Consider the following 27,200-nt stretch of genomic DNA (forward strand, 5'->3'; position numbering starts at 1 on the left):
GTGCCGCCTCCTAGCGGGAGAGCTACACGGGCTTGACGGCTTTCAACCTCCCTCGGATCCGCTTCTCAATCCAGTTTACCGAACTATCCCCGTCCCCCTAAAAAAGCGAAGGTGCCAACGATATCCCCGTTCCGCGGACTGGACACCCGCGCCGCCCTAACCCAAACGGCTTTACCGTCCCCATCGGATACCGGATTCTCAACGGTTCCCCAACGGCTACAACGGGCGTCTGCCTGGCAAAGAAGAAAGTAGGTGCTGCCGAGCGGCTTCTTCGCCTAAAACCACTCCTCACGCCTAAAACCACGCCCCCTAGCCCGGGAAACACAGAAGAGAGGCCGGGCGGGGAGCAGAGGCTCTCCCCCACTTAGCCACAGCCGCCAACAACAACCGCCCTCTCAGCCTCGCGGGCGGTTTGAACGGACCGGAAGTAGAAGTCGAGCGACTTCCGGCAGCTGGACTTGGAAGAGCAAGGAGTGTTGGGAATGGCGACCAAGCGGCTCGCGCGGTATTCAAGGGGGTTCTGGGTCGCGGGCGGGTAGCTCCGGGTCCGGCGCTGGCGTTGGCGGCAGAGCAGAGCACAGCAAGTGGCATCTGCGGTGACGGCCTCCATTCCCCGCAGCCCCGGCGTCTGCGACCTGCCCTCTCTGGCACGGTTGGAAAGGCGTCTCCCTGGACCTCGGTCTTCAGCCTTGGGCCACCTTCTACCCTAGGGTGACAGGAGCCCGAGGCCGACGAACCCTGGGGTCTTGACTGTGTGGCCTTGAGCCAGTGCCTGCCCATTTTAGGCCTTGGGAAACGACTGGATGTGACAGTGCCCTGCAGACTGGTTGGAGGTCGCAGGCAGGCCACACACTGAATCCGTCAAGGTGTTCAACCTGTTTGAAATGCTCGTTCCTCGGTGCTGTAAAGAAATAGAACTTGAACTTTAATTTATTTAGTAAGGCCATTTTTACTTCCTGCAGAAAGGGTACACTCGCCAGCAGTTTTGCCAGGAGAGTACACGCAACAAAGGAGACAGGGTCATTTATAACGTGGCGCGTCCACCCTACTGCTGTGTCCGGTTTCCATTGGCTGGAACGGGACCTCACATTCTGTATTTGTCCCGATTGATTAGCAACATAGAACTTTTTAAAAGAGGCAAAGGCAGAGGAGAACAAAGGAAGAAGGAAGTAACTTGTGGAATGCTGAGAAAGGTAAAAACACTTAAATAAGGAAGACGAACAGGCTATGACTTAATGCTTGATTGGACCAGTATAAGCACGCCAGGGCAAATATTTAGGCTAAATTGTGGGAGCTAAGAACATAAAGTACATTGATTTCTTTATTATGTCTAGCAGATATTTAAGAATGTTAGCACAGGTCTTTGAATAAATTTTGCTCTAAGAGAAGTTACTATTTATTCCTAATTAGACGGGGAAGGAAGTCTTTGAAGAGGAACCTCTACTTTCTACAAACCCATTTTCTAGTGATCTTTATTTTTTTTTGAGACGGAGTTTTGTTGCCTAGGCTAGAGTGCAGTGGTACGATCTTGGCTCACCACAACCTCTGCCTCCCGGGTTCAAGTGATTCTCCTGCCTCAGCCTCCCAAGTAGCTGGGATTACAGGCATGTGCCACCACGCCCAGCTAATTTTGTATTTTTAGTAGAGACGGGGTTTCTCTATGTTAGTCAGGCTGGTCTCAAACTCCCGACCTCAGGTGATCCACCCACCTCGACCTCCCAAAGTGCTGGGGTTACAGGTGTGAGCCACCGTGCCTGGCCTAGTGATCCTCTTAATTCACAATATGAATCATTATGTCCTCGCTGATTCCTGGACGCGCTGTGCATATTTCTGATTACTAGAAAGATGTAATATATTAGCAAATAGCATGTGCTTCAGAATTGGACAGTCTTGGGTTCACATACCAAAGCTATGTTCTTTGGCAAATTAAGAATCAGTTTTCTCATCCATAAAATATAGGTAGGAAAAGTTTCTAGCTACTACACTTGTTGAGGATTAAAGAAGGCCATCATCTTAGTTTAGTACCTGCTATGTAGTAAGCAATCAATAAATGATATTTATTATTCCCAAATCCTGGCACTTCCCTCTCTTAGCAAACACAGAAAACTACAGGAGGTGTCTGCCTAGTTAAAACTCTACCTACTAATACCAAGTAGTTTGTTTTACTTGCACTTAAGACCTCAGTAAGCTCTTCTCTTTTTTTCTTATTTCATTTTATTTATTTATTTATTTTTTTGAGACAGGGTCTCACTCTGTTGCCCATGCTGGAGTGCAGTGGCATGATCTCGGCTCACTGCAGTCTCCACCTCCCGGGCTCAAGCAATCCTCCCACCTTAGCCTCCTGAGTAGTTGGGACTACAGGTATGCACCATCACACCCCAGCTAGGTTTTATAATTTTTGTAGAGATGGGGTTTCACCATGTTGCTCAGGCTGGTCTCGAACTCCAGAGCTCAAGCAATCCACCTGCCTTGGCCTCCCAAAGTGCTTGGATTACAGGCATGAGCCACTTTACCTGGCCCTATCTTTTGTTTCTTTACCCAGATTTTTAAGCTGGAAGACTGAACCATGTCCTACATTGTCTTGTCTTCTTAAAACTGCACTGTACACATAGCAAGAGCTTAAAAAATGCAGGGGGAAAAGTAAGATTTTCAGTGCATTTTTACCTCTACAATCAAATGATTGTAGGAACTCAAATGAGTTCCTCAGTGTTACTGTAAAACCAGGGTAACATAAAATTAGTGTAAATTGGCTGGACACAGTGGCTCAGGCCTGTAATCCCAGCACTTTGAGGGGCTGAGGTGGGAGGATTGCTGGAGCTCAGGAGTTCGAGATGAGCCTGGGCAACATAGTGAGACCCTGCCTTAAAAAAAAAATTAAAGCTAATGGGCCATGGTGGCACGCATCTGTAGTCTTAGTCAGGAGACTGTGGTGGGAGGATTGCTTGAGCCCAGGAGATTGAGGCTGTAGTGAGTGGTGATCATACCACTGCACTGCAACCTAGGTGACAGAGCGAGACCCTGTCTCAAAAACAAAACCAACAAATTAGCCTAATTTGCAAATATATACTTTCGAGGCCTATGCAGGTAAAGCCAAAGTCCAGTTCGATTTCCCCTCAGTCACAATAAATAATGAGATTGTTGCCCAGTACCATGTTTGGTAGCCTATTCAAACAGGAGTGCGAATGAGTTCATTGATCATATTTGGATTGCTTCACATTTTTAGGCAGCTTGGATTAATTAGGAGAAAGTCAATTGCTCCAGCAAATGGAAATCTAGGAAGAAGCAAATCCAGTGAGTAGTATGCTTTGTTTCCTTGCATTTTGTAGCCTTGCATTTTCAGCACTGGTAAAGCATAGGAACAACTTGATCTTTTTCAGAGCAGTTGTTTGACTACTTAATTGTCATTGATTTTGAATCGACATGCTGGAATGATGGGAAGCACCACCATAGCCAGGAAATAAGTAAGTCTGGGCTATGAATGGCCAAAGCTGGCACTAGATGAGTCCCTTTAAAGTTTATAGATATAAATCAGCCCAGAGTTTAAGAAAACAGGATGGTCTATGCATTGGTAGTTTAATGCAAAACTTATGTTGAATAAAAAAGAGCAAAATCTCAAATACCTAAATGTGTTATTATATAAAATAGTTGTTTTATATTACATACAACACCTCAATGGCATAGAAACTGAAAAAAATACCTTTGCAAAAAAAGTAAATTTTATATTCCATATGGCTTTTATATTTATTTAGTTATATTGAGTTTTCTTTTAAGACAACATGCTCATAACTTCAATATTTTGATTTATTCTTTAGCATAACTTTATTATAACCTTTATGTCACACTGCTTTGGTCATTTTAGTATGCTTTTACTGAAAACTGGTTGTTTAATTAAAATGGTAACATGTTTAATTTAGGATGATTACAGGATTAATTTAAAAATTATTTATTCAACTGTCAATTGATTATTCTTTCATTTAGTTGAATTTCCAGCAGTGTTGCTGAACACATCAACTGGACAGATTGAATCTGAGTTCCAGGCTTATGTTCAACCTCAAGAACATCCAATTCTTTCAGAATTTTGCATGGAATTGACAGGCATAAAGCAGGTATGATGCAAATCTTAAAATTCAGAAGTCAGTTTCAAAAAGAAAATAAAAGCTATTATACCATTTGGAATTAGATTTATTTAGTGTTAGGCATGATGGCTTATGCCTGTAATCCCAGCACTTTGCAAGCTGATGTTTGAGAATTGCTTGAGGCCAGGAGTTTGAGACCAACTAGACAACAGTGAGAACCCCATCTCTCCAAAAAAAAAAAAAAATGTTTTTTTAAATTAGCCTGACTTGGTGGCATGTGTCTGTAGTCCCAGCTTCTTGGGAGGCTGAGGCTGAGGTGGGAGGACCACTTGAGCCCAGGGGTTTGAGGCTGCAGGGAGGTATAATCTCAGTCTACCTGGGTGACAGACCTTGTCTCTGAAAATAAATAAATAAATAAATAAGTAAATAAATAAATAAGATTAGTGTTATTCTAGATTCAGGACTTGATTTATGTATTTATTTATTTATTTATTTTTCAGACAAAGGCATGCTGTGTTGGCTAGGCTGGAGTAAGGTGGCTGGGCTCACTGCAACCTCTGCTTCCTGGGTTCAAGCGATTCTCATGCCTCAGCTTCCTGAGTAACTGGGACTATAGGTACCTGCCACCACATCTGGCTAATGTTTATATTTTTAGTAGAGACAGGGTTTCACCATGTTGGCCAGGCTGGTCTCGAACTCCTGACCTCAAGTGATCTGCCCACCTTGGCCTCCCGAGGTGCTGGGATTACAGGCGTGAGCCACCTCAGGACTTGATTTAAAAAGCAAAAGAACATACCTGTAATCCCAGCACTTTGGGAGGCCAAGGTGGGTGGATCATCTGAGGTCAGGAGTTCGAGACCAGCCTGGCCAACTTGGCAAAACCCGTCTCTACTAAAAATACAAAAATTAGCCAGGCAGGGTGTTACACACGTGTGATTCCAACTACTTGGGAGGCTGAGGCAGGAGACTCACTTGAACCCAGGAGGTGGAGGTTGCAGTGAGCTGAGATCATGCCACTGCACTCCACCCTGGGCAACAAAGCAAGACCTCGTCTCAAAAAAAATTTTTTTTAATTAAATAAATAAACAGCAAAGGAAGAATAATGTTATAAAAATGAGGATCAAATTGATTTTATGGAAATTAAGCGACTCAAATTTGTGTTTCATTTCTGTCAGTCTGGACTTAATGATCATATTTCTGTGTGATTTTAGTTTTTATCAACCTAATCTTTCTTACCTTGGTAGGTTCTAAATATTCTTTCTTTCCCATGTGTTTTTACCTCTTTCCACTAAATAAACTCTTTGCCAGTTAGAACCACTTTGTTATGTCTTCCCACAGTACACTGTGTTTTCATGACTTGGCATTTCTGATTCTTTTAAAACCATTAATCTTTCTCCACAGTTATAAAACATGCTAAATAATAATGGAATTTAATTGTTGAATTCAGCTTTTGTGACTCTCTACTCAGGCTCAAGTTGATGAAGGAGTCCCTCTGAAGATTTGCTTATCTCAGTTCTGTAAATGGATTCATAAGATTCAGCAACAGAAGAACATTATTTTTGCTACTGGGGTTTCAGAGCCTTCTACTTCTGAAGTAAAATCATGTGCATTTGTTACTTGGTCAGGTAAAGAATAAGTTATACCTATTAATCATAAATGGGTAGCATTACCACTATGAAATTCTTTATTTCTAGTTTTATACTTGCTAACCTAGAATTATATTTGTTAATCTTCTGGGCTAGGAAAAAAAATTTAAATGCCTAGCAGATATTAGCCAAGAAAAGTAAATTAATACATATTTTTTAAATTAAGCTTTTGGGATACCTTAAAATATTAAGCCTGAACTTAAAAAAACTATTTCTAGAGTTCCACTGTTATGAATTAAGCCAAGATGATTTAGTGAACACTCTTATGCTATTTTCTACAGAGTCTTCATCAGCTCAACATCCTTTGCTTTTATGCTTTGACACTTAGAAGAAAAAAAATAAGCCATTTAAAGTAGGTTTTCTGTATGACTGTGTTAGAGCATTGCTGTTAATAGTCATTGATAGCAATACTGTGTCATTGGTAGGATAGCATTGATAGTCATATTTGGTTTCCAGTTACTACAAAATGTTTGGTTTCTCAATAACGTTAATATTTTCCTAGAATATAGAAAATATAGTCCTTGTAATTTAACATCTTACTCTTCTTTCTGAAATAAGGTTTTACTGGGTGTTTAAGAAATCATTTTGAAATTTAGTCATCAACCTAACTTGTTAATAGTAAGTTATATAAAGTGAATAATTTTTAGATATTAGCAGAGCAATGAAATTTTACTGTTCTATTTTATATGATCTTCCAGCATTCTATTTGTAAATGTTGGCAGCATAAGTAAAAAATGTTGGCATCATTGACTTCGTTCTATTTTAATGTACCTAATGCAGACTGGGACTTGGGGGTTTGCCTGGAGTATGAGTGTAAAAGAAAACAGCTGTTAAAACCTGTGTTTTTAAATTCTTGGATTGATCTCAGAGCAACTTACAAGGTAATGGTAAAAAATGGGGGTATGTTTACTTTTTTCTATTGAAAAATGATTAACTTTTATCCTACACATGGGCATGGGTTTCTACAAATAAGATACTTTCTTTTGTACTGGTCACATAAATGCATTTCTTAAAGTATTTAAAAACAACACACAAAAAATAAGCACATTCTAAATCTGATAGAACTAAAAATTATGAAAAGTGGTTAATACATAGCCTTTAAAATAGTAATCTTCTTTTAGATATATCTCTTTTTATTTGATTAGCTTTTCTATAGGAGAAAACCAAAAGGACTAAGTGGTGCCTTGCAGGAAGTAGGAATAGAATTCTCCGGACGAGAACATTCTGGTTAGTATACATTAAAAATTATGTAAGCCATTTGACCTTTAAAAAATATTTCATATGAATTTCATTTTTTGGTAATGTCATTAGGAAGGGATATCTTCAGCCTAAAAAAAAAAAACTCCTAATCTAAACAATTCACATTGTTTCTAAGACTTTCAAATTACCGCTTTCATAAACTATTGTAAGATACACTGCCATCTAGTGGCTTTCTAGTTGCTAAGAAGAATGAAAAGAATGAGCCAAATCAAATGGAGATTAAACGAGTGCTCAAATAATAGAATGGACTAGTGAAAAAACTGAACAAGACTATTAGATTATTCACAAATCCTGGTTCCTACAGAATGCTGGCCACATTTTGGGGAACTGTCTAATACATTTTCATATCCTCCTCTATAAATGTGGACGAGCTTGTCTTTCACTGGTAATGCTGCCATAGCCTTCCACTTCCAAGACCAGTTTATCATGATTAAAATTGGTAGATGGTCATAAAACTAAAACTGTGTTCCAATTTCTACACAAGTGGTGTTTTTCTTTTTATGTTATTTCTTTAGTACTAAGGAAATAGTACTAGTACCACTAAATTCAGTGTTTGATATCTGTATCCTCAGGGTTGGACGATTCTCGGAATACTGCCCTTCTTGCTTGGAAAATGATCAGAGATGGTTGTGTAATGAAAATTACAAGGTCGTTGAACAAGGTTAGTAATGTCTTGCCTCTTTATTCTGTCATCTCAAATTTCATAAACAGTCATACGTTCTTTGAAACGTAGATTTAATGTGTGCAGTCATTTATAAATCAATGACATTTCTCTTTTTTGTCATAAAACTGTATACTGAAGAAATTACGAATGCACAGTTTCTAAAGCTGTTGCATTTGTCTGTGGAATCATAGGTTCCCACTAAGAAGAATTCCAGCATTCTGGCCAGAAATTTGAATACAAATCAAGTTGAAGAAATGTCTGCCTGTAACATTTGCATCCAGGGTCCCAGTATATATAATAAGGAGCCTAAAAATACAATAAATCCTCATGAAAAAGTTCAAATGAAGTCAATTTGTGCAAATTCTACTATAAAGGCACAGCAGGATCAATTACAAGTAAAAAACAATATAAAAGCAAGTCTTCACAATGTCAAAAGTTCCTTATCTCTTTTTAATACTAAGTCCTCTACTTCTGTGGGGCAGTTGCAGTCTCCTACCTTGAATTCACCTATCTATATGCAAAAGCAAGGAAAAAATGAACATCTTGCATTTAATACCAAATCTAAGGCTTCAACAGTTGGTTCAGAATTGGTACTTGTTTCTACCACCATTCCAACTGTTCATCATGTTTCTGATTTGGAAATGAGCTCTACTCTGGACTGTTTACCTGTGTTGGCTGATTGGGAGGATGTGGTTTTACTGCCAGCATCTCAGCCTGAGGAAAACGTAGACTGTACAGTTCCCATTAGTGACTCAGAGATTTCATTTAATTCTGGAGAAAGATTAATGGTTTTGAAAGAATTGGAAATGCCAAGTCATGAAAACTTTGGAGACATAGAGGAAACTCCTCAAAAATCTGAGACTTCTAAGTCTATTGTGTACAAGAGTCCTCACACTACCATTTATAATGTAAAAGAAGCCAAAGATCCAGGTTCAAATATTTCTGCCTTTAAGTTACCTGAACACAAATCAAGTACCTTCAACAGAGTTAATGCCAATATGTCTCATCCTTTAGTTTTGGGGAAACATCCTCTTCTTTCAGGTGGTACCAAAAGGAATCCATGCAGTCCCCAAGCTTTCCCACCAGCAAAAAAACAACCCTTCACTATTCATGAAGAAAAGTCTACATCATCTGATTGCTCCCCAGTAAGAAGTTCTTCCTGGAAGCGTCTCCCATCTATATTAACTTCTACAGTTAACCTACAAGAGCCTTGGAAGAGTAGGAAAATGACACCTCCATTATGCAAGTGTGGTCGGAGATCTAAGAGACTTGTTGTTTCTAATAATGGACCAAACCACGGAAAAGTCTTCTATTGTTGCCCTATTGGGAAATACCAAGAAAACAGAAAATGTTGTGGTTATTTCAAATGGGAACAAACACTTCAAAAGGAAAGAGCCAACAGCATGGTTCCATCTCATTCCACAGGGGGACTCACTTTTAATTCTCCAGAAACAAGCCATATTTGTGACAGAAATTTAAGTATTTCCACCAAAAATTCTTTGAGACTCAGGCCTTCAATGAGGAATTGATAACCTTTCATGTATGAATCCTAATTGTTCCTTGAATTTCCAAACATGAGTATTCTGATAACATCTTACACTACTTTATTTTTATTTTATATATTAATGTTTACTGAATTTACCATACTTTCTTCAGGAACCACAAATGTAATCTTTTGTAAACAATATTTATTAGATTACATATAATAAGCAACAATAGTATATGATCCTTCTTTTATAGTTAGACCTTGAAACAAGTCTTAAACTTTTTTTTTTTTTTTTTTGAGACAGAGTCTTGCTCTGTCGCCCAGGCTGGAGTGCAGTGGCGCAATCTCAGCTCACTGCAAGCTCCGCCTCCCAGGTTCACGCTATTCTCCTGCCTCAGCCTCTCCGAGTAGCTGGGACTACAGGCGCCCACCACCACGCCCGGCTAATTTTTTTGTATTTTTAGTAGAGACGGGGTTTCACCGTGGTCTCGATCTCCTGACCTCGTGATCTGCCCGCCTCGGCCTCCCAAAGTGCTGGGATTACAAGCGTGAGCCACCGCGCCCGGCCGACTATTTTTAAATTATTTGCAAAAATGTGACTAATAAAAATCCCTAGTCTATTTTCAGGTAGATTCTTGTACTTTGAGAATTATCATAATCTTCTAAGTGATATTTTATATTTTTCTAAAAACTTTTATAAGTTCTTTAGTTTTATTTCATGGCTTGAATATTGGTTCTGATTTGTATATCAACATATCAGAAGAATTAGTCAACTAAAGTTTGAAAACCTATGTAGCAGAGATCTGGTTCAGAAACTGCTTCTATACTATACATTTAAAAATTAATCAGCAATTGATGGTATTTTTATATTAAGAAATGATAGGAAGATTGACACTAATGAGGAGGAATTTGCCAAATATTTTATTTCAAAATTTAGCCTCTGATATCATAACCACAAGATATTTTAAATCAACAGTTTCTAAGCATACTACCACAGTTTTTATCACCTCTCCATCATCTTGTGGTTTCTACAGATTGACAGATACTATGTTTGTTTTATAGATATGGTAATTAATGAAACAACTTTAAATTGTCTTCCATTCTTTCTTCCTCAGTTCATTTCTTTTTGTCTTCCCACTGATAGTCTTTGGCAGCTCTTGAATAAATTCTACCTGTTGGCATCAAGGGGAAGAAAATTAGCCTGGAAATTTTTATCTTTACATAAAGCCAATTATACAGCAGTTTGATTATGAATTCTAGGTGGAAGAATTAGAATAGTCTTTGGAATGGGTTTTGGGTAACAACCAAAATAGGGAAAAGGGTATTGTTAGGAAACTTGTCTTGATATTAAGTATTTACTGTGAGTCCAGTAAGCCAAAGGACCAAACAAAATAGGTTCAGGGTTTCATTTTAATTTTAAAGATTCTGATTCTTAACCATATGTCATCAGTTCAGTTTGGGACATGTGGTATAGCATGTGTGAAGAAAATATTCATTAAAATGTAAAAATAAACAGTTGAAATTGTCCATAACACTGAGCAAATATTCATTATAATTACAATGCCTACCTTTCTGGGATATTTGTAAGGTGCTGTAGTTTTTTTAACATGCTCCTGAATCTCCTTTATTAGTTGTTCTTGATCATGTGACTTGTAATCAGGATTTAAAACGACAAAAGCCTTTACTACCTAAAATAAATATTTGAAACACCAGGAAAATGAGTTATGCATTTGTATGTTTTAGTATGTCTTGTTTGCTTGCTCTGAGAATCTACATGCCTGGTGGGGTGGGCCAGTGTGTTTTAATACAGTTTGATCCCAGCTCTGTGCTCTGAGGACAGCCACTTCCTGGTCCATACCTAATACAGGAGAGCTTCTGGGACCCCTGTAACAACCCAACCTGGTCCAGCTAGCCCTCAGCATGGGGGATTACTTATAAACAGTAGTCACGCTGAGTTTGCCATGTCTTTGTTGAAGGGAACAGTTCACAGAGAACATGCAGTCTTTATACAAGGCTGTGAAGATTCCAGCAGCTACTTTTTTGTTGCTCTGATTCATTTCCATGGCCCTGAGGAACAAGAGTAGAAATCATGGTGGCCTTTAACTGGCAGAAGCCAAGAAAGATGTTATTACTTTATGCTTACAAATCCTGTTCTCCAAATTTTATCCTTCCTAGAAATGTTTTTGAAAACTCTGCCTAGTTTTTGGACCTGTAATGGAGAAGACAGAAAGATGGGCCATCCTTCATAGCCCCCTTTAAGAGTAAATTTGGAGTCCTGTCATTTTCTGTCCTAGGGCACTACCAGGACTGCCATTTACTGCCTTCCCTAGAGGCATGAGTCTAGGTGCATCAACTAGTATGTACCTTCAAAGCCTGATTACCAGCCCGGAGCTGGCTATGGAATGATGCTTCCCTGTAGGCACAGTTCCAGGAGAGTCCCCTGAAGCTTTTTTATGATTAAATATCCTGCACTTAAGTGCCTGAAATCTTATTAAATTCAAAGATTCGTTTGTCCAGCTTAAAGATAAGCTGGCAACATTTCCTATCCACTTTGATCTGGGAGTAAAGATTTCATTGAAAAGGAATTATTTGAAACAACAAATTACCAGGACAGCCATTTGGTAAGAAACAAAGACTTGAAGTTATAATTTTTTCACATATTGAAAACTGTTCACCAGTGGGCAGTTTTACATTGTATGAGCAATTACCCATTTTTGTCTTTACCCGAAACCCTTGTGACCAGGCACAGCAGGTCACGCCTGTACTGCCAACATTTGGGAGGCCGAGGTGGGAGGATTGCTTGAGCCCAGGAGTTCGAGAGCAGCCTGGGCAACATAATGAGACTTTGTCTCTAAGAAAAAAAAACAACAACACTTGAACATTTTTAATTTACATGTGCCATGGGGCAGTTGTGAACCCTTGTGTGTGTGTGTGTGTCTATGGATATAATTTTGTTCCATTCACTTTTTGACATTTTATAAAATGTATTTGTAGTTATGCTAGCTCTGCTGCATTAACAACGTTTTTACAAATTAAAAAATTAGGCTTGTTGCAAGTGAGTCATTCAAAGGTAAATTATTTTAAAAACTGCAATACTGGTTCACATATTGACGATTTCTACAACTTGGATAGTCTCCTTTATCTTTTTAAACTACTGCAGAAAATGTTAAATTAACAAGGAACAACCTAACATGGGTAAGAGTATGAACTCTGAAGTCAGAACAGCTGGGTTCAAGTCACAGTTTGTTGTGTGATGTTGGACAAGTTAGGTAATTGCTTTGTGCCTCAGTTTCCTTCCCTGTAAAAGAGATTATGATGATTAAATGAATTAGCATAGATGTATAATGCCTGGCACATAGTAAGTCATCAAAAACATTAGCTCTTAGTTGTAGTCTTAGAATTACAAGAAGTTTGGGTCTTATTTTTTAACCCAGAATCCATAAATGGGCTTCAAATCTCTATGAAATTCTATGCAAAATCTTGTATTTTTCTGAGAAAAGTCTATGGCTGTGCCATTCAATATGATAGCCGCTAGCCACGTGTGGCTATTTCAATTTAAATCAATTAAAATTAAATAAGATTAAATATTCTCAGTCACACTAGCCACATTTCAAGTGATTGATAGCCATGCATGGCTATCGCATTGGATGGTGCAAATATAGGACATTTCCATCACTGCATAAGTCTTAACAGTGGCCTATGGTGTTCTTCAAATTCTCAAAGAGATATGTGATCCCAAAAATTTAATAACCTAGTGATCTAGACACATATTCCTCAAGTCTTTATTTCACATTCCAATGGTAAAATGGTATTTCAAATCCAAATATTCTTTTTAATCAATTCTGGAACTTGCTACCCAATTACCCTGCCTGGCAGGACCCAGCCTAGAGAAGGACCTAACCCAGGAGAATAGGCCTGGCAGCAGAAACTGAGGCATGGAGCACATGGCCGTTGTGTTCATGAACACCTCGTTTGAGATACCTACTCACATCTTCTACCAGGAAATGCTGCAGCCTACCACTGTTGGAAAACTGGCCACACTGTCCCCCTCGCTCTGACTAATCCAAGCCCTATGTCAACACCCTGGAGCTGTGAGGGGACCACAACCCACTTACAGATCTTTCCTATATTGTACGCTAGGATATCAGGTGGCTGCCAAGCCAACCCTGTTCTGAAAGGCTCAGCTACCATCCTGTCCCTAGTAAGCACCTGTCTAGGTGGGTAAAACTGATGATGACTAACGGTAGGGGAGAAGTACAGGAAGAGCTAAGACTCGTGAAACCTTGCCGGTGATGTTCAGAGCAAAGAGACAAGCCAATAATCACTGACTGTTTTCCCTGCCCTCAGCTGCCTGGAATATACCCTTTCAAAGTAAATAGCGATTGTCATCCTAGCAACTTGACAAACTACCAATTCCCAGCCACTGGGCTATATCTGGAACAACTTTGGGCCATCCAGGAGGACTTACAGGGTATCTTCTGGCATCAAAGATCAGTTAGGGGAATCAGTCCTGGGGGGAGATCCACCTTCCACTGTAACATGCACATCTCCCATTTTTACCTTAAACTTTTTTATTTTTATTTTTATTTTTATTTTTTTGAGATGGAGTCTTGTTCTGTTACCCAGGCTGGAGTGCAGTGGCACCATCTTGGCTCACTGCAACCTCCCTGTCCCGGGTCCAGGTGATTCTCCTGCCTCAGCCTCCCAAGTAGCAAGGATTACAGGCGTGTGCCACCATGCCTGGCTAATTTTTGTATTTTTAGTGGAGACAGGGTTTCACCATGTTGACCTGGCTTGTCTCAAACTCCTGACCTCAGGTGATCCACCCACCTCAGCCTCCCAAAGTGCTAGGATTACAGGTGTGAGCCACTGTGCCCGGCCTGCCTTAAACTTGAGGACCTATCTCATCCCCTGAGATTGGATACCTTCTAACTCTGCCCTGTGCCCTGTGCTTGAAGCCCTATACCTAGGATTTGAGATAAGGAGCTTGAATACATGGTACAGAAAGTTCTGGATTTGTATTGACATCAATGTCATCTTCAAAACTTGGATTCAGTGTTAGAAGGGATATGGCTTGAAGAAATACTTGTGGGAACTTGTAACTCAGCTAGAGAAACCCTAGGGGCATGTTGTAGACACACAGGCAAAACGCAGGAGGCTGCCTGGCATGGTACTTTTAAGCCAAAATACTGTGTGGTCAGCCCCAATAGGAATGGGCTTTCAGGACGCCTGTGTTATTCAGAGTTTATTTCCTGAAACCACTACTTATTTACCTACCCAGACTGCTTATGGTTACCTCAGTTCCAGCCTCTGGTTCCCACTCCTGACATCTGATGCCAGCCCATTCTCCTTCACTACACCAGGGACCTCGTTGGTTTCCAGACCTTCTGGGTAACAACTTGATCCCATCCAGCTGACTTCTGTCACCCCATCCTGATGTGAGCCTGGGTTATTGGCATTCACACCATCTTTGCCCTAGTCCACCATGGAAGGAATTCAAATTCTTTCTAGTACATATTTTCAGCCTTATTTTGTTTGTCAGAGCTGCAACTCATAATTCAATCTTATTTTGTAGCAGTTCTTTCTGACTAGCATATTTCTATCTGACTTGCACATTTAGTGAATGAATCATTTGGTTAATTCTGTTTCACTGAGCTACTGTTTGTAAGTATGTGTTAAATTGCCAACAAATTATAAAGTTGACATGAATCAGTTCTTTTACCTCTCCTCTGATGGGGTCTGGGCTGCTGACAACAGCTGACTCTGCAACTGAAGGGTGTTCATTCAGGGCATTTTCTACCTCAAATGGTCCAATTCGATAACTAGAAACACATATGGCAGAAATACATACAGGTGAGTGACAGGTTCACCCTAGAACACTGATGATCAGTTAACACAGACATATGCACATATGGAAAAGAAAGTTACCCAGAGGATAATATGACATCATCTGCTCTTGCAACAAACCAGAAATACCCATCTTCATCCATGTATCCTCTGTCCCCAGTGATATAGAAATTGCCTCGTAGAGTTGAAGCTGTTTTTGAAGGATTATCCTGCAAAACAAATAGCATTTTGTTATTATGGTGAATCCAACTCTTCTGGTCAATTGGAATTTTTTTTTTCTTTTTTTTTTCCCAAGACAGTCTCACTCTGTTACCCAGGCTGGAGTGCAGTAGTACGATCTTGGCTCACTGCAACCTCTGCCTCCCAGGTTCAAGTGATTCTCCTGCCTCAGCCTCCCAAGTAGCTGGGACTACAGACGTGCATCATCACACCCGGTTAATTTTTGTATTTTTTGATTGAGATGGAGTTTCCCCATGTTGGCCAGGCTAGTGTTGAACTCCTTACCTCAAGTGATCCACCCACCTTGGCCTCCCAAAGTGCTGAGATTACAGGTGTGAGCCACCGCTCCTGGCCCTCAGTTGGATTTTTAAATGTTCAAGGAAGCAGAAAAGTTTGGCTCCTTTGAGAAGCATTAGAGTTAGGAAGAGATAGACTGTGAAAATAAAGATGAAATTCCAGCATGGAGCTAGCCCAACAGAAGAAAGGTAAACTACAGTTACAAAGATTAGTCATGTTTCCATCTTGAGATTTTTCTTAGATAGATTACAAAATAAATATTGCAGGAGCTCAGAGGAGTAAATTAAGTCTTTTGCTAATTGATTAATAATGCTGGTAGGAAAAGCAAGAAGTAAATACTCAGAGTCGAAAGAAAGCACGGACACCTAATAAAGAGCAGACAGGTTTGTTTTGTTTTTGTGTTTTGTTTTGTTTTACACAATAATAGAATTGGTTCTGCAAGTCTGACATAAGAAAAATGAACAAGATACTGTTACATTATATAAAATACACTGGCAAGTAGCATCTGGATCTTTTATTATATGATAGAGACTTTGCTCTAATTTGTATACTGTGATTAGAGATGAAAATATTCTTGCAAACAGTAAGGAGCTTAGAAAGCCTCTTGTGAAAGACATTTGCTTAATCCTACCACCCCCACATCCCCGGTCCCTCTCACTCTTCCCAAAAAGAAAGAGCACTAACTGGATTTCAGGAAAATGAGTGGGTTTTGTTTGATAATTGAGAGGATCAGGGGATGTTAAGAGGCTGTCCTCTTTCTAGGGTCCCTTCCTCTTGCCTTCATGGACCTGGAACAGTGATCTGGCCTGAGGGGACCAGCATGCTTTTCTTCAGCAAGAATTTGGGTATTTCTTCAATTTCTTGTCTTTGGGATTACTATTCAGGACAACCAATCTCTCAAAAAAGGGTCAAGTACCTATCCTAAGTATGTTTTGCAGCAAACAGGGATTATTACCAAGCAGTTGAAAAATAAATAGAAAATAAGAGATTACTTAGTAAGTCACTTACTACATAATGAGTAAAAAGGCCAAATGGTCGGTTAGGTAGAACTTGAATGCCAATATCTCCTTCTTGTCCAGGAGGTAGAACATTGCCATTTACATCTACAATCTAGGATAAAATAGAACAATTTATTTAAGGAAATTTTTGTTTAATGTCGCAGCTTAAATATTAACTTTGCAAGTTTTATTTTGGCTTTTGCCATTTAAAAATGAAGACTTAAAAAAAAAATCTGTGTGTGTCAGACAAGGTTTCACTTTGTCACCCAGGCTGGAGTGCAGTGGTGCAATCACAGCTCATAGCTCACTGCAGCGTCAAACTCCTGGTCTCAAACAGTCCTCACACCTCAGCTTCCCAAGTAGCTGGGGCTACAAGCACATGCCATTATGCTCAGCTAATGTTTATTTTTTTTTTTTGTAGGGATGAGAGACTCGTTATGTTGCCCATGCTGGTTCCTGGCTTCAAGTGATACTCCAGCCTTGGCCTCCCAAAGTGCTGGGATTATAGGCATGAGCCACTGCACCTGGCTCAAAAATATTTTAAATATACTTTAAATTCCTAAGAGAAATATATTTATTTAAATTCTTATTGCATAAAATATTAAATACAGGTTACCAACATGTGAAAGAAGGATAAATTTTTTTAAAAATTTTACCATCCAGTAATAATCACATTTTGGTAATATCCTTTGAGACAATATAGACAAAGAGAAAAATAGGATTGCTGGCTGGGCACGGTGGCTCATGCCTGTAATCCTAGCACTTTGGGAGGCCGAGGTGGGTGGATCGCCTGCAGTCAGGAGTTCAAGACCAGCCTGCCCAACATGGTGAAACCCTATCTCTACTAAAAATAGAAAAATTAGCCAGGCATGGTGGCGGGCACCTGTAATCCCAGCCACTTGGGAGGTTGAGCAGGAGAATTGCTTGAACCCGGGATGGGGAGGTTGCAGTGAGCCGAGATCACTCCAACCTGGGCAATGAGTGAAACTCCATCTCAAAAAAAAAAAAAAAAAGAAAAAGAAAAATAGGGTTGCTTTATAATATACAGTTTTGCCAACCTGCTTTTATCATTTAGCAATAGGTCTTGATTATCTTTTCTTCTTGATAAATAAATATCTTCATTACTGGTTTTCAAACTTTGTTTAGCTGTGGAACCTACAGAACCTTACTTCAGAAGCCCAATATAAGTAAACGGGAAAAGGAATATTCTCTGGTTGACAATGGTGAGTAAGCCACAGCCTTGCTCTCTTACCCTCTCTCCAATCCTCATCATTCCCTGAAGTGTCTAACAGTAGCTAGCATTTATTAAGTACTTACTACATGCTAAGTAATTAATGCTAAACCTTTAAGTACTTAATATGTACCTATTCCTCACTGTAGCCCTATGTGGTTAGAATTTTTATGCCAATTTGACACATGAGGAAACTGAGGTGTAGAGAATTTAACACTGTGCATGATTGAGCTGGAATCCAAATCTCACCACTTACACTCCAGATCATATGCTTTTAATCATTACACTCCTCTGTGCAATGCCTCTAGAGAGTTTAATCCAATTTAAAAAAATCAGATTAGCATTTCTCAAGTTGACTGCTGATTTTGTATATCAAATTTTGCTCTAAATGACTTTTAGCTGTTTCTAAGTATCAAAATTCTGCTTTTATATATATTCTCCAGATACCTTCAAACTTGAGGTGTGGCTTGCATGGAGAATAAGTATAATACTTATCTAGCACTTTCCAAAAGGAAAGGGGCTTATGTGCTGAATGAGAAACTTAAATGGCAAAGGAATTCTAAGCGTAAAAACTTCTCTTTAAGCTCTTACAAATAAAAAAATATAAATTCCCACCCAGTTATCTAAAGAAATATGTGGTTCCAGGTATGAAGGAATTATTGATTGAAAGGAAGTATTTTAAAAGTTTCAGTTACTTATCACAGATTTTAATAGATGGGAATACAGATAAAATCTTCTGTGTCTGGGGAGAATCATGTTCCTCATTGTTCATAGGGTCTTAAAATGTTTAAACATGAAAATTATTAGTATTTAAAACCAAACAAAGAAGATTATAAAGGTTGGGCTTTGAAGTTGTAGGAATCTGATATTCACCTGGTTGGAACACATCCCCAGATGCCAGAATGTTACTGCAGATGCCCTTAGCTAAGGAACAAGAAGCCCCATAATAACGGCCCGTGGAAAAGAGTTAAAAATGACTGGGGATGCAGGCAAAGTACTGTTTTCCTCTCAGCCTCATCATATTTGCATTCAAAGATAGCTGCTCTAGAAAACCACTGGGCTCAAATTAATGGGGAGCAGGTGGGGGTACCTTGCAGTTGGGATCACTGTGAGTACAGCTGTGCCTGTAAGACCCTGATAGCCATGCATGTTGGGAATTGCTATTAAGGAAGGAAGAAAAAGAACATAGCTGTGTTACATATCAACTTCCCTGTAATGCAGACATGAGCGTGCTTAATTATCAATATTTCTTTCTTCAACCTAAGGTAGCCTGTTAACCAACAAACTATTGCTAAGCCTGTTTGGGCTCTCCTACCATTTTTTCTTAGATAACCTTTTCAAAGAGGAATGTGAGGGAGAAGTAAATAACAGCACCCATCTTTTGGACCTTTATTATGTACTAAGCATTCTGATATGCTCTTTAAACATATTGTCTCCTTTAATCACCACAAGAAACCTATGAAATCAGTTCTGTTATTATTTGGGTTACCAACCATCCGAGACTGAAGTGGTGAGGGGTTGTTGGGGGGTGGTTCTTCATGATGTATTGCCTTAAGTGCTAAAACCAGTAAGTCCCAGCAAACAGACAGGTTGGTCACTCTAGTCCCAACTTTACAAATTAGGAAACCGGAACTTACAGAGCTTTAACAGTGTACCCACAGACACTCAGATAGTGAATAGCAGAGATACAGTTGAACCACTAGGCTATCCTATCTTGAGACCAGGTTCCCATAGCAAGGTTAAAGTGAGAGAAAGGACCCAGGATCTGGTTTATTCTATAAAGAGTTACAGCAGCAATCAAGCTCATCTAAACTCTCTCAAACTTACTTGATCCTAAAAACTACTTGGGGGTGCTTGTTAAAATCACAAGATTTCAAATGTCAGAGTCCCACTCCAAATCTATTGAATTGGTCTCTCCACGGGCCTGAGAATTAGTATTTTTAACAGATATCCATATGATATTTATGATCAAACAAGCTTGGGAAACATTTATCTAAGAGCTGTACTCTGTTAATTCATCCATATTTTTGCTGCTTTTGCTCTCTCTTAACATACAGATGGGTCTCTGAATTAAAATGGTTTGAACTTACTATTTCCCAACTTTACAATGAGTGAAAAAGATAACCATTCAGTTGAAACCATGTTTCTCTCTAGATGCTGGGCAGCAACAGTAAGTCATAACTCCCAGTCAGCCGTGCATTTGTGACTTAGTATGTTTTCAACTTACAATGACTTATTATTTTGGGACATAACCCTATCATAAGTTGAGGAGTGTCTAAATTAGTGTTAAGTTCCTTTGGCTACACCCAGCTTTGAAGCTGGGTTGATCTGAGAACAATTTTAACCCTATATAAAGCTTGCTGATGGGGAATTGGAATTCCCCCTAGGCATCGGGTGGTAGTAGTGGCAGTGGATACAGAGAGGCTGGAAATGGCCAGGCAGGCTTGGGAGCAGAGAGGGAAAGTGCTGCAGCCACTGTAAACTGAAGTCTCTTCGGGCCTAGTTGACCTGCTCAGAAGGTCTTAACCTCCCTTGCCAGAGAGGACAGTGTTGTGTTGTGGTTAAGAGTGCAGATATTGGAGCCAGACTGCTTGGGATTGAATCCCAACTCTAGCAGCTATTAGCTGTGTGACCTCTGGTGAGTTCTTTTACCTCTTTGTGCCTTGTTTGTAAAATGGTTCTAATATTAGTATGCTTCTCATAGGGTTTCTTCTGGAAATTCAGTGGGTTAATATTTATTTATTTAGAGACAGGGTCTTGCTCTGTGGCCCAGGTTGGAGTGCAGTGGTGTGATCATGGCTCACTGCAGCCCCAAGCTCCCAGGCTCAAGCAATCCTCCTGTCTCAGCCTTCTGAGTAACTGGGACCACAGGCACGTACCACCACACCTGGTTAGTTTTTTATATTTTTTTGTAGAGACAAAGTCTCACGTTGTTGCCCAGGCTGGTCTTGAACTCCTGGGCTCAAGCGATGCTCCCGCCTTGGCCTCCCAAAGTGTTGGGATTACAGGCGTGAGCCACTGCATCCAGCCTAATGGGTTAACGTTTATTAAATGCTTAGAACTATATGGTACAATATAGGTATTTGCAAAATAATGGAGACCAAGAAGCTAACATTTCTAACTCATTTTCACATATTTATAAAAATTAAAGTATCATGGAAGTGAAATGGAATCACCACCATAACAAAGAAAGTTTATATGGGGGTAAGCGGTAGGTAGGTAGTGTACAGACTGGGTTGTTAAACATTCTCCTGGAAGGGGATGTGCAAACCTTAACATCGAAAGCAGGAGAAGGTTTTCCCATTGAGCCAGGTTTAATTTTCATTCCCTTAAAATTTCCACAGATTAGCACCTAGTTAAGAAGAAGAAAAAGTAAGATAACATTACAAGTCCCTTAAAATTTATTCATCTATCATGCATTCATTTCAACAAATTATTTATTGAAAACTTACTATAAACTAGGCTCAAAATGAATGCTATACTCTCATGGAATGTAGTGATAAACAACATATAAATACATGCATATGTATAAAATATAGTTATAACAATAATTACTCATATCCATATTTATCAAAACATGAGTATATTAACATTTGCATTTATATTAGCATACTTGTTATGCTATTTCTAGTTAATGAATTTTTCAATTTTTGATTTTTATTTTTGATATTTTCATTTTTTACCAGGTGATATATTCTCATGGTTCATAAATTGAAGCATCATAAAGACACATTGTGAAAAGTTTTTTTCAACCTTTCCCTTATCTATTTCATCTTCCTCCTCCCTCTTCTACAAAATAACCGCTGTTGTTCTTTTTTCTTATTTCATTTTTTGTTCTTATTTCATTTTTCGTTCTTATTTCATTCATTTCCTCTAGAATTTCTTATTCCTTAGCTCTATGAGCTCTTTAAAAAATCCTTTTTAGAGTATGGTTGCTAAGGAGTTGTCCAGCAAACTCTTAATATTTCAGGCAGCAAGGATCTCAGCATTTTCCATTTCGAGGCAGCCCTAAATAAGATACTTCCCTATCACATTGGGAGGAATTCTTTCTTTCAGTAGATCCAGTATTATTTCATTTAAAAAAATATTGTAATGCCCTCACTCTGATCCATTAACAGTGGTGTTTGTCAATGAATGGCTATTTAAACAACCATCTGTTAACAGAGCTTTTTTGCAATTAGGTTCTTGGCAAGCATTGTTTTTTAAACATTTTCTAACCACTCAACTCCTATCCCTCAAATAGTCATAAGGAGACAGTGGACACTTTGGTTTTTATTCATCTGACTAAATGGAGTCCAGCTATGTCTTTTCAGTGGGGTCAGGTACCGTTTCAGTCTGTCCATATCCTTCGTAGATATCCAGGCCCGTCTTGTTTCTCCATTTTTCAGTCACGTCAGGGGTGATTGGTTCCCCAGCACTCACACAGTGCTTTAAGCTTTTAAACTTATAGCTTCTTAGAAAACCAGATAAGTTAGATTTAGGAGGAAAAATGGAGAGAAGTGAAGATTAAGGATTATTTCTTATGAACTTCAATATAAAATGTTTTAGTTGCTTTTTAATTCCTCTCCCTAGCACAAAACAAACCATTTTACCCCATAAACATATACAACTACTAAGTACCTACACAAATTAAAAATAAAAATATTAAAAAGATAAATCATTCTAATAGAATGATATTAGAACACCCCAAATACTAGTTTTTCTTCACCCCCCTTTTTGTGGTGGAGGTATAATTTATTACAAAGAAAGTCATTCTGTTCTTAGGGAAGCTACCCCATAATAACATTTTATTTTATTTTGTTTTTATGTTTTCATGGAATGCTTCAAAAATTTGCATGTCATCCTTGTGCAGGGGCCATGCTAATCTGCTCTGTATCATTCCAATTTTAGTGTATGTACTGCTGAAGTGAGCACCATAATAACACTTTAAATCAGCAATGAAAAGTACCAATTGTTTGGTTAAACTGATGGTGGGATATTTATACAATGGAATACTATACAGCTATAAAAAATGAGGAAGCTCTTGGACAGTGCTGCCCAGTAGAACTTTCTGTCATATGGAAGTACTCTATAATCTGCTGTACCCACTACAGTATATGCTAGCCCTATATGGATATTGAACACTCGAAACAGGACTAGTATAACTGAGGAATTGAATTTTTAATTTTACTTAATATTTATATTGAAATAACTAGCTGTGGTTAGTGGCTACCATATTGCACAACACAGTGCCAGAATGTATTGTTAGAGGAAAAAAGCAAGGTGCAGAACTGTGTGAATCTTGTGATACCATTTATGTTCATAATAGAGAAGGAGAGGCCAGGTGTGGTGGCTTGTGCCTGTAATCCCAGCACTTTGGGAGGCAGAGGTGGGCGGATCACCTGACATCAGGAGTTCGAGACCTGCCTGGCCAACGTGGCAGAACCCCATCTCCACTAAAAATACACAAAGTGGCAGAACCCCATCTCCACTAAAAATACAAAAAGTAGCCAGGCATGGTGGTGCACACCTGTAATCCTACATGCTCAGGAGGCTGAGGCAGGAGAATTGCTTGAACAGGAGGCAGAGGTTGCAGTGAGCCGAGATTGTGCCACTGCACTCCAGCCTGGGCAACAGAGCAAGACTCCGTCTCAAAAAAAAAAAAAATAGAGACGGGGAGAACACATGTGTATTAGTTTGTGTATTTTCAGGGAGAATAGACAAGAAACTGGAAACTCAGTTTGCCTCCATGGAAGAGGACTGGGTCACTGGGGACAAGGTTTGAAGCAAGACTTTTCACTATGTATTTTTATATACCTTCTGAATTTTATGGCAGGTGAATTATTTCCTATTCGATAATTAAATAACATCAATTTAAATATATTTACCTGTGATATGAGCTATAACAAGAAATACATAGATGTTGAGTATCCTTAATCTGAAAATTCAAAATCCAAAGTGCTCCAAAATCTGAAACTTTTTTAGCACCGACATGATGCTCAAAGGAAATGCTCATTGGAGGATTTCAGGTTTCATGTTTTTGGATTAGGGCAGCCCAACCAGTATAATGCAAATATTCCAAAATCCAAAACAATCTGAAATCCAAAAGACTTCTGGTCTCAAGCATTTTGGATAAGGGATACTCAACCTGTATTGGGTCTTCATCCTGGGTTCCTGGCCCAGAGCTTCTAAAACCTTTGTAATTTCCCAAGTGATGAGTGTGCTAGGAGTATCTTTTGTTCTAATATTTTGCCTTTGACTCTAGTTCCTGACACAGAGCTTCTAAATTCCATGGAATTTCCTGGGTAATAGAATTGTCTTTTGTTCTCATGAGGCGACTCTCAAGACTCTCAATGGGGCTCCCGTATAGGGGTTGGTCACAAGAAAGACTAAGCCAGGAACAGAAGCTTGGCGCTTTCAGCCTCACCCCCATCCTTCAGGGAAAGGAGAGGAGCTGGAGATTGACTTAATAATCAATCATGCCTACATAATGGGGCCTCCAAAAAAATCCCTGAAGTATGAGGTTTGGAGAGCACCACGTGCCGGAAAGGTAGTGCACCCCCACTCCACAGAGATAGAAGCTGCTGCACTTGGGACCTTGTGGACCTCACCCTATATACCTCTTCATTTGGCTAGCTATTCATCTGTAACTTTTATCATATCTTTTATAATAAGCTGGGAAATGTAAGTAAGTGTTTTCCTGCACTCTTTGAGCCATCATAGCAAATTACTAAACCCAAGGAAGGGTCATGGGAACCTCTGATTTATAGCCATTTGGTCATATGCGCAGGTGACAGCCTGGACTTGTGATTAGCATTTGAGATGGGAAAGAGTCTTGTGGGACTGAGTCATTAACCTGTGGGAGATGATGCTGCCTCCAGGGAGATAATGTCAGATTGAATGAAATCATAGGACACTCAACTGATGTTGGAGAATTGGTCAATGTGGGGGAAAAGATCCCTTACATCTGAAGACCCGGAGTATTGAGTGTTGTGAATATAGTAAAATAGTGGTTGCTAGGAGCTGAGTTATGAGGATGTAAAAGCGTAAGAATGATATAATGGACTTTGGGGACTCTAGGGAAATAGTGGGAGGTGGGTGAGGGATAAAAGACTGTACACTGAGTACAGTGTATACTGCTTGGGTGATGGGAGCACCAAAATCTCAGAAGTCACCACTAAAGAACTTATTCATGTAACCAAACACCACCTGTTTCCCAAAACCCTATTGAAATAAAACAAAACAAAAACAAAAACAAAACAAGGAGAAACGGGGGTTGTTTTTCTTTTTGGATTACCAATGAACCCTTTCAGACGGAATCAGCAATAGAATAAAAGATATGCATCCTCTTTTCTATCTGCTGGGATAAGGTTCCAAATAGAAACAAGTTCTCTACTTTCTCAGCTCACAGAAAGACATCATCCAAAAGATTTACCATCTTCTTACCCATAACCACTGGGCTTAGAGCTATAGACATAGCTGAACCCTCACTTTCTTCTTGTTTGGGGGAGCTTGGCCTGGTCACAGTAATTATCATTTACAGAACGCAGGCAAGAAGGAGAAAGAGGAAGAGGAGAGATTGCTAAATCCTGTGTCTACTGGCTTGGAGCTATGTTTCAGGCAGAAAGATCTTTTATTTTATAGCTTCCTCTTCTCCCCTCCCCCCACTAAATGCCTATTTACTAACATTTCTTACCTGGCCATATCATTCTGTACAAGCATTCGGTATACAGTTGGTGCTGAACAGAAGACTGTGATGGGGTACTTGGAGAGTGTCTGCAATTTAGAAAAAGCAAACTCTTGGTCTTACTACAACTTTAGTAAGTGCTTAAATGTCTTTGGTTGACGCAGCACAATTTAAACATTGTTTATGTTAATGTAAATGCATTCTTACCTTTTCTTGTAGAATCATCCCTCAGTGTCTGCAGGATTGGTTCCAGGAATGCTTAAGTCCCTTATATAAAATTGTATGGTATTTGCATATAACCTGTGCATATCCTCCCATATACTTTAAATCATCTCTAGATTATTTATACTGCCTAAAACAATGTAAATGCTATGTATATATTTGTTACATGGTATTTTTTATTTGCATTTTCTTAATTGTTGTATTTTGTTTTTGGTTTTTCTCCTCAAATATTTTCAATATATGCCTGGCAGAATCAGAGGCTGCAGAACCTGTGGATACAGAGGGGGCCGAGTTTATCTTTTCAGGCTTATTGACTTTCTGGATGTAACGTATCTTAAATCATATTGTCTACTCTGATCTCTGCAAGTTGCTTTATTCACCAGTTCTGTCAGCCATACTGCTTAATGCATTTCTAAATATTGACCTCCTTGTGCTTTGGCTTACTTGCAAGATAGAAGTCGGCTCAAAACGGGGTAAATGGTGTGTGAATACACATGCTCCCTGGATCCATGGAGAAAAAACACTACTCCATGCAGACTTTGCCCAGCCCGTATCTGAGGTATTCCACATCACATCTGAGGGTGTCAAATCTAGCCAGAACCTGGGAAAACAAAGAGTAGCCCTGACGTACATAGGAAAATAAATATAAAAGACTAGTAAATAAGTCATCATCTTTGCAGTTTTGACACGTCAAGCGGCACTTTTGTGGAAGTATACCTTCCATTTACAGATAATCCTAAACCAAAACTGCTGTGGGTGTGTGCAGTCATTTTCGGATATCCACTTGTTCCACTGGTAAAGAATATGGCCATGATCTCATTGTGTTTTGTCTTCACACAGGTGTGGCTGTCACTGGCATGTCTGCAAAGGAAAAACTACAATGACTGCATGTTAAACACAGCATCACAGACTGTTACCACTGACAAATTTTGAGAAGCTATCCACTTGAACCGCTTCATGTCATGGATCAGGTGCCAGTGGCTTAGCTTGAATTACAGGGTAAAAGCCATCACTTTCTCTATCCTTTTAGGTGCTTTCTAGAATCAAAACTAAACTTTGTCATCAAAAGCCCATTTATAATAGCTGCTCTCCTAGCTTTTTATTCTATGATAAAGAAGGATTGAAGGATTTTTAAAACTTGAGATTTTTAATCATACCTCCAGCAGAGTGAGGAGTCTGTGATCTTGCAATCATGGATAAGGAAGAATTTTCCCCTTCTCTCCCCTATGGATGCTTTAAAATGTGATTTTTTAAAAATGAGTATAGTATGTTAATACAATACATGTTAGTAAAAGCCATGGATACTGATGGGCCAACAAACTACAGCCTACTGGCAAAATCTGACTTGCCTATTGTTTCTGTAAATAAAATGTTATTGCCCATTCATTGAGGTATTACCTGTGGTTGCTTTCACACTACAGTGGCAGAGTTGAGTAGTTGTGATGAGACTGACTATATGGCCTGCAAGGCCTTAAGTATTTATTCTCTGTCCCTTTTACAGAAAATGTTTGCTGAGGCTGGGCATGGTGGCTCATACCTGTAATCCCAGCACTTTGGGAAGCTGAAGCGGGTGAATCACCTGAGGTCA

The 27,200-nt window shown here is 39.3% G+C and overlaps 3 protein-coding genes and 1 non-coding gene across 44 annotated transcripts in view; 1 reads left to right on the plus strand and 3 right to left on the minus strand.

Annotated features, from left to right (window-relative positions):
* REXO5 (RNA exonuclease 5) overlaps positions 1–340 on the minus strand; it is a 48,009-nt gene extending 47,669 nt beyond the window's left edge. For 3 of the 5 annotated variants that reach the window (XM_055233095.2, XM_055233094.2, XM_063612099.1), the window contains exon 1: positions 192–340. The gene's annotated coding sequence lies outside the window, so the exon portion shown is untranslated. The remainder of the gene's footprint in view (positions 1–191) is intronic. The other 2 variants (XM_063612102.1, XM_063612101.1) reach the window with 2 other exon arrangements.
* Positions 323–26,998, plus strand: ERI2 (ERI1 exoribonuclease family member 2). 25 transcript variants are annotated; one of them, XR_008649349.2, is made up of 11 exons: positions 351–505; positions 3,224–3,291; positions 3,378–3,461; positions 3,979–4,106; positions 5,545–5,701; positions 6,503–6,603; positions 6,868–6,949; positions 7,555–7,643; positions 16,258–16,340; positions 17,640–17,716; positions 26,453–26,998. XR_008649349.2 is itself a non-coding variant. In XM_063612103.1 (10 exons), exons 5-10 carry the CDS (start codon positions 4,083–4,085, stop codon positions 9,173–9,175), a joined length of 1,791 nt encoding a protein of 596 aa, XP_063468173.1. In that variant the 5' UTR covers positions 323–505; positions 2,244–2,361; positions 3,224–3,291; positions 3,378–3,461; positions 3,979–4,082; the 3' UTR covers positions 9,176–10,850. The 25 variants fall into 25 exon arrangements, 24 of the variants coding, with proteins under 24 accessions (XP_063468173.1, XP_055089072.1, XP_063468174.1 ...); XM_063612103.1 differs by lacking the exons at positions 16,258–16,340; positions 17,640–17,716; positions 26,453–26,998 and adding exons at positions 2,244–2,361; positions 7,838–10,850 and having other exon boundaries at positions 323–505; XM_055233105.2 differs by lacking the exon at positions 16,258–16,340.
* Positions 10,031–27,200, minus strand: part of ACSM3 (acyl-CoA synthetase medium chain family member 3) — a 68,980-nt gene continuing 51,810 nt past the window's right edge. For 4 of the 13 annotated variants that reach the window (XM_063612118.1, XM_063612124.1, XM_063612117.1 and 1 more), the window contains 9 exons: positions 26,330–26,473; positions 26,057–26,213; positions 25,400–25,479; positions 22,051–22,177; positions 20,996–21,076; positions 16,504–16,605; positions 15,061–15,188; positions 14,855–14,954; positions 10,031–10,820 (listed from right to left, as the gene is read on the minus strand). In XM_063612118.1, the coding sequence (XP_063468188.1) occupies positions 10,584–10,820; positions 14,855–14,954; positions 15,061–15,188; positions 16,504–16,605; positions 20,996–21,076; positions 22,051–22,177; positions 25,400–25,479; positions 26,057–26,213; positions 26,330–26,473 (1,156 nt within the window). In that variant the 3' untranslated portion in view covers positions 10,031–10,583. Of the gene's footprint in view, positions 10,821–11,064; positions 11,200–14,854; positions 14,955–15,060; positions 15,189–16,503; positions 16,606–20,995; positions 21,077–22,050; positions 22,178–25,399; positions 25,480–26,056; positions 26,214–26,329; positions 26,474–27,200 lie in introns of all 13 variants that reach the window. The other 9 variants (XM_063612127.1, XM_063612121.1, XM_063612126.1 and 6 more) reach the window with 4 other exon arrangements.
* On the minus strand, positions 22,532–22,638 carry LOC129457858 (U6 spliceosomal RNA). Its single transcript, XR_008649410.1, has one exon. It is a non-coding gene; the product is annotated as a U6 spliceosomal RNA (small nuclear RNA).

Source organism: Symphalangus syndactylus, chromosome 11 (genome assembly GCF_028878055.3).
Source record: "Symphalangus syndactylus isolate Jambi chromosome 11, NHGRI_mSymSyn1-v2.1_pri, whole genome shotgun sequence".
Taxonomy (NCBI): domain Eukaryota; kingdom Metazoa; phylum Chordata; class Mammalia; order Primates; family Hylobatidae; genus Symphalangus; species Symphalangus syndactylus.

Excerpts from the sequence above, each read along its gene's own strand:
- ERI2 (XM_055233097.2), top strand. The coding sequence starts at position 483 with ATGGCGACCAAGCGGCTCGCGCG. Across the intron at positions 3,292-3,377 it reads TCTAGGAAGAAGCAAATCCA|AGCAGTTGTTTGACTACTTA; the intron begins GTGAGTAGTATG and ends GATCTTTTTCAG. Across the intron at positions 4,107-5,544 it reads AATTGACAGGCATAAAGCAG|GCTCAAGTTGATGAAGGAGT; the intron begins GTATGATGCAAA and ends CTCTCTACTCAG.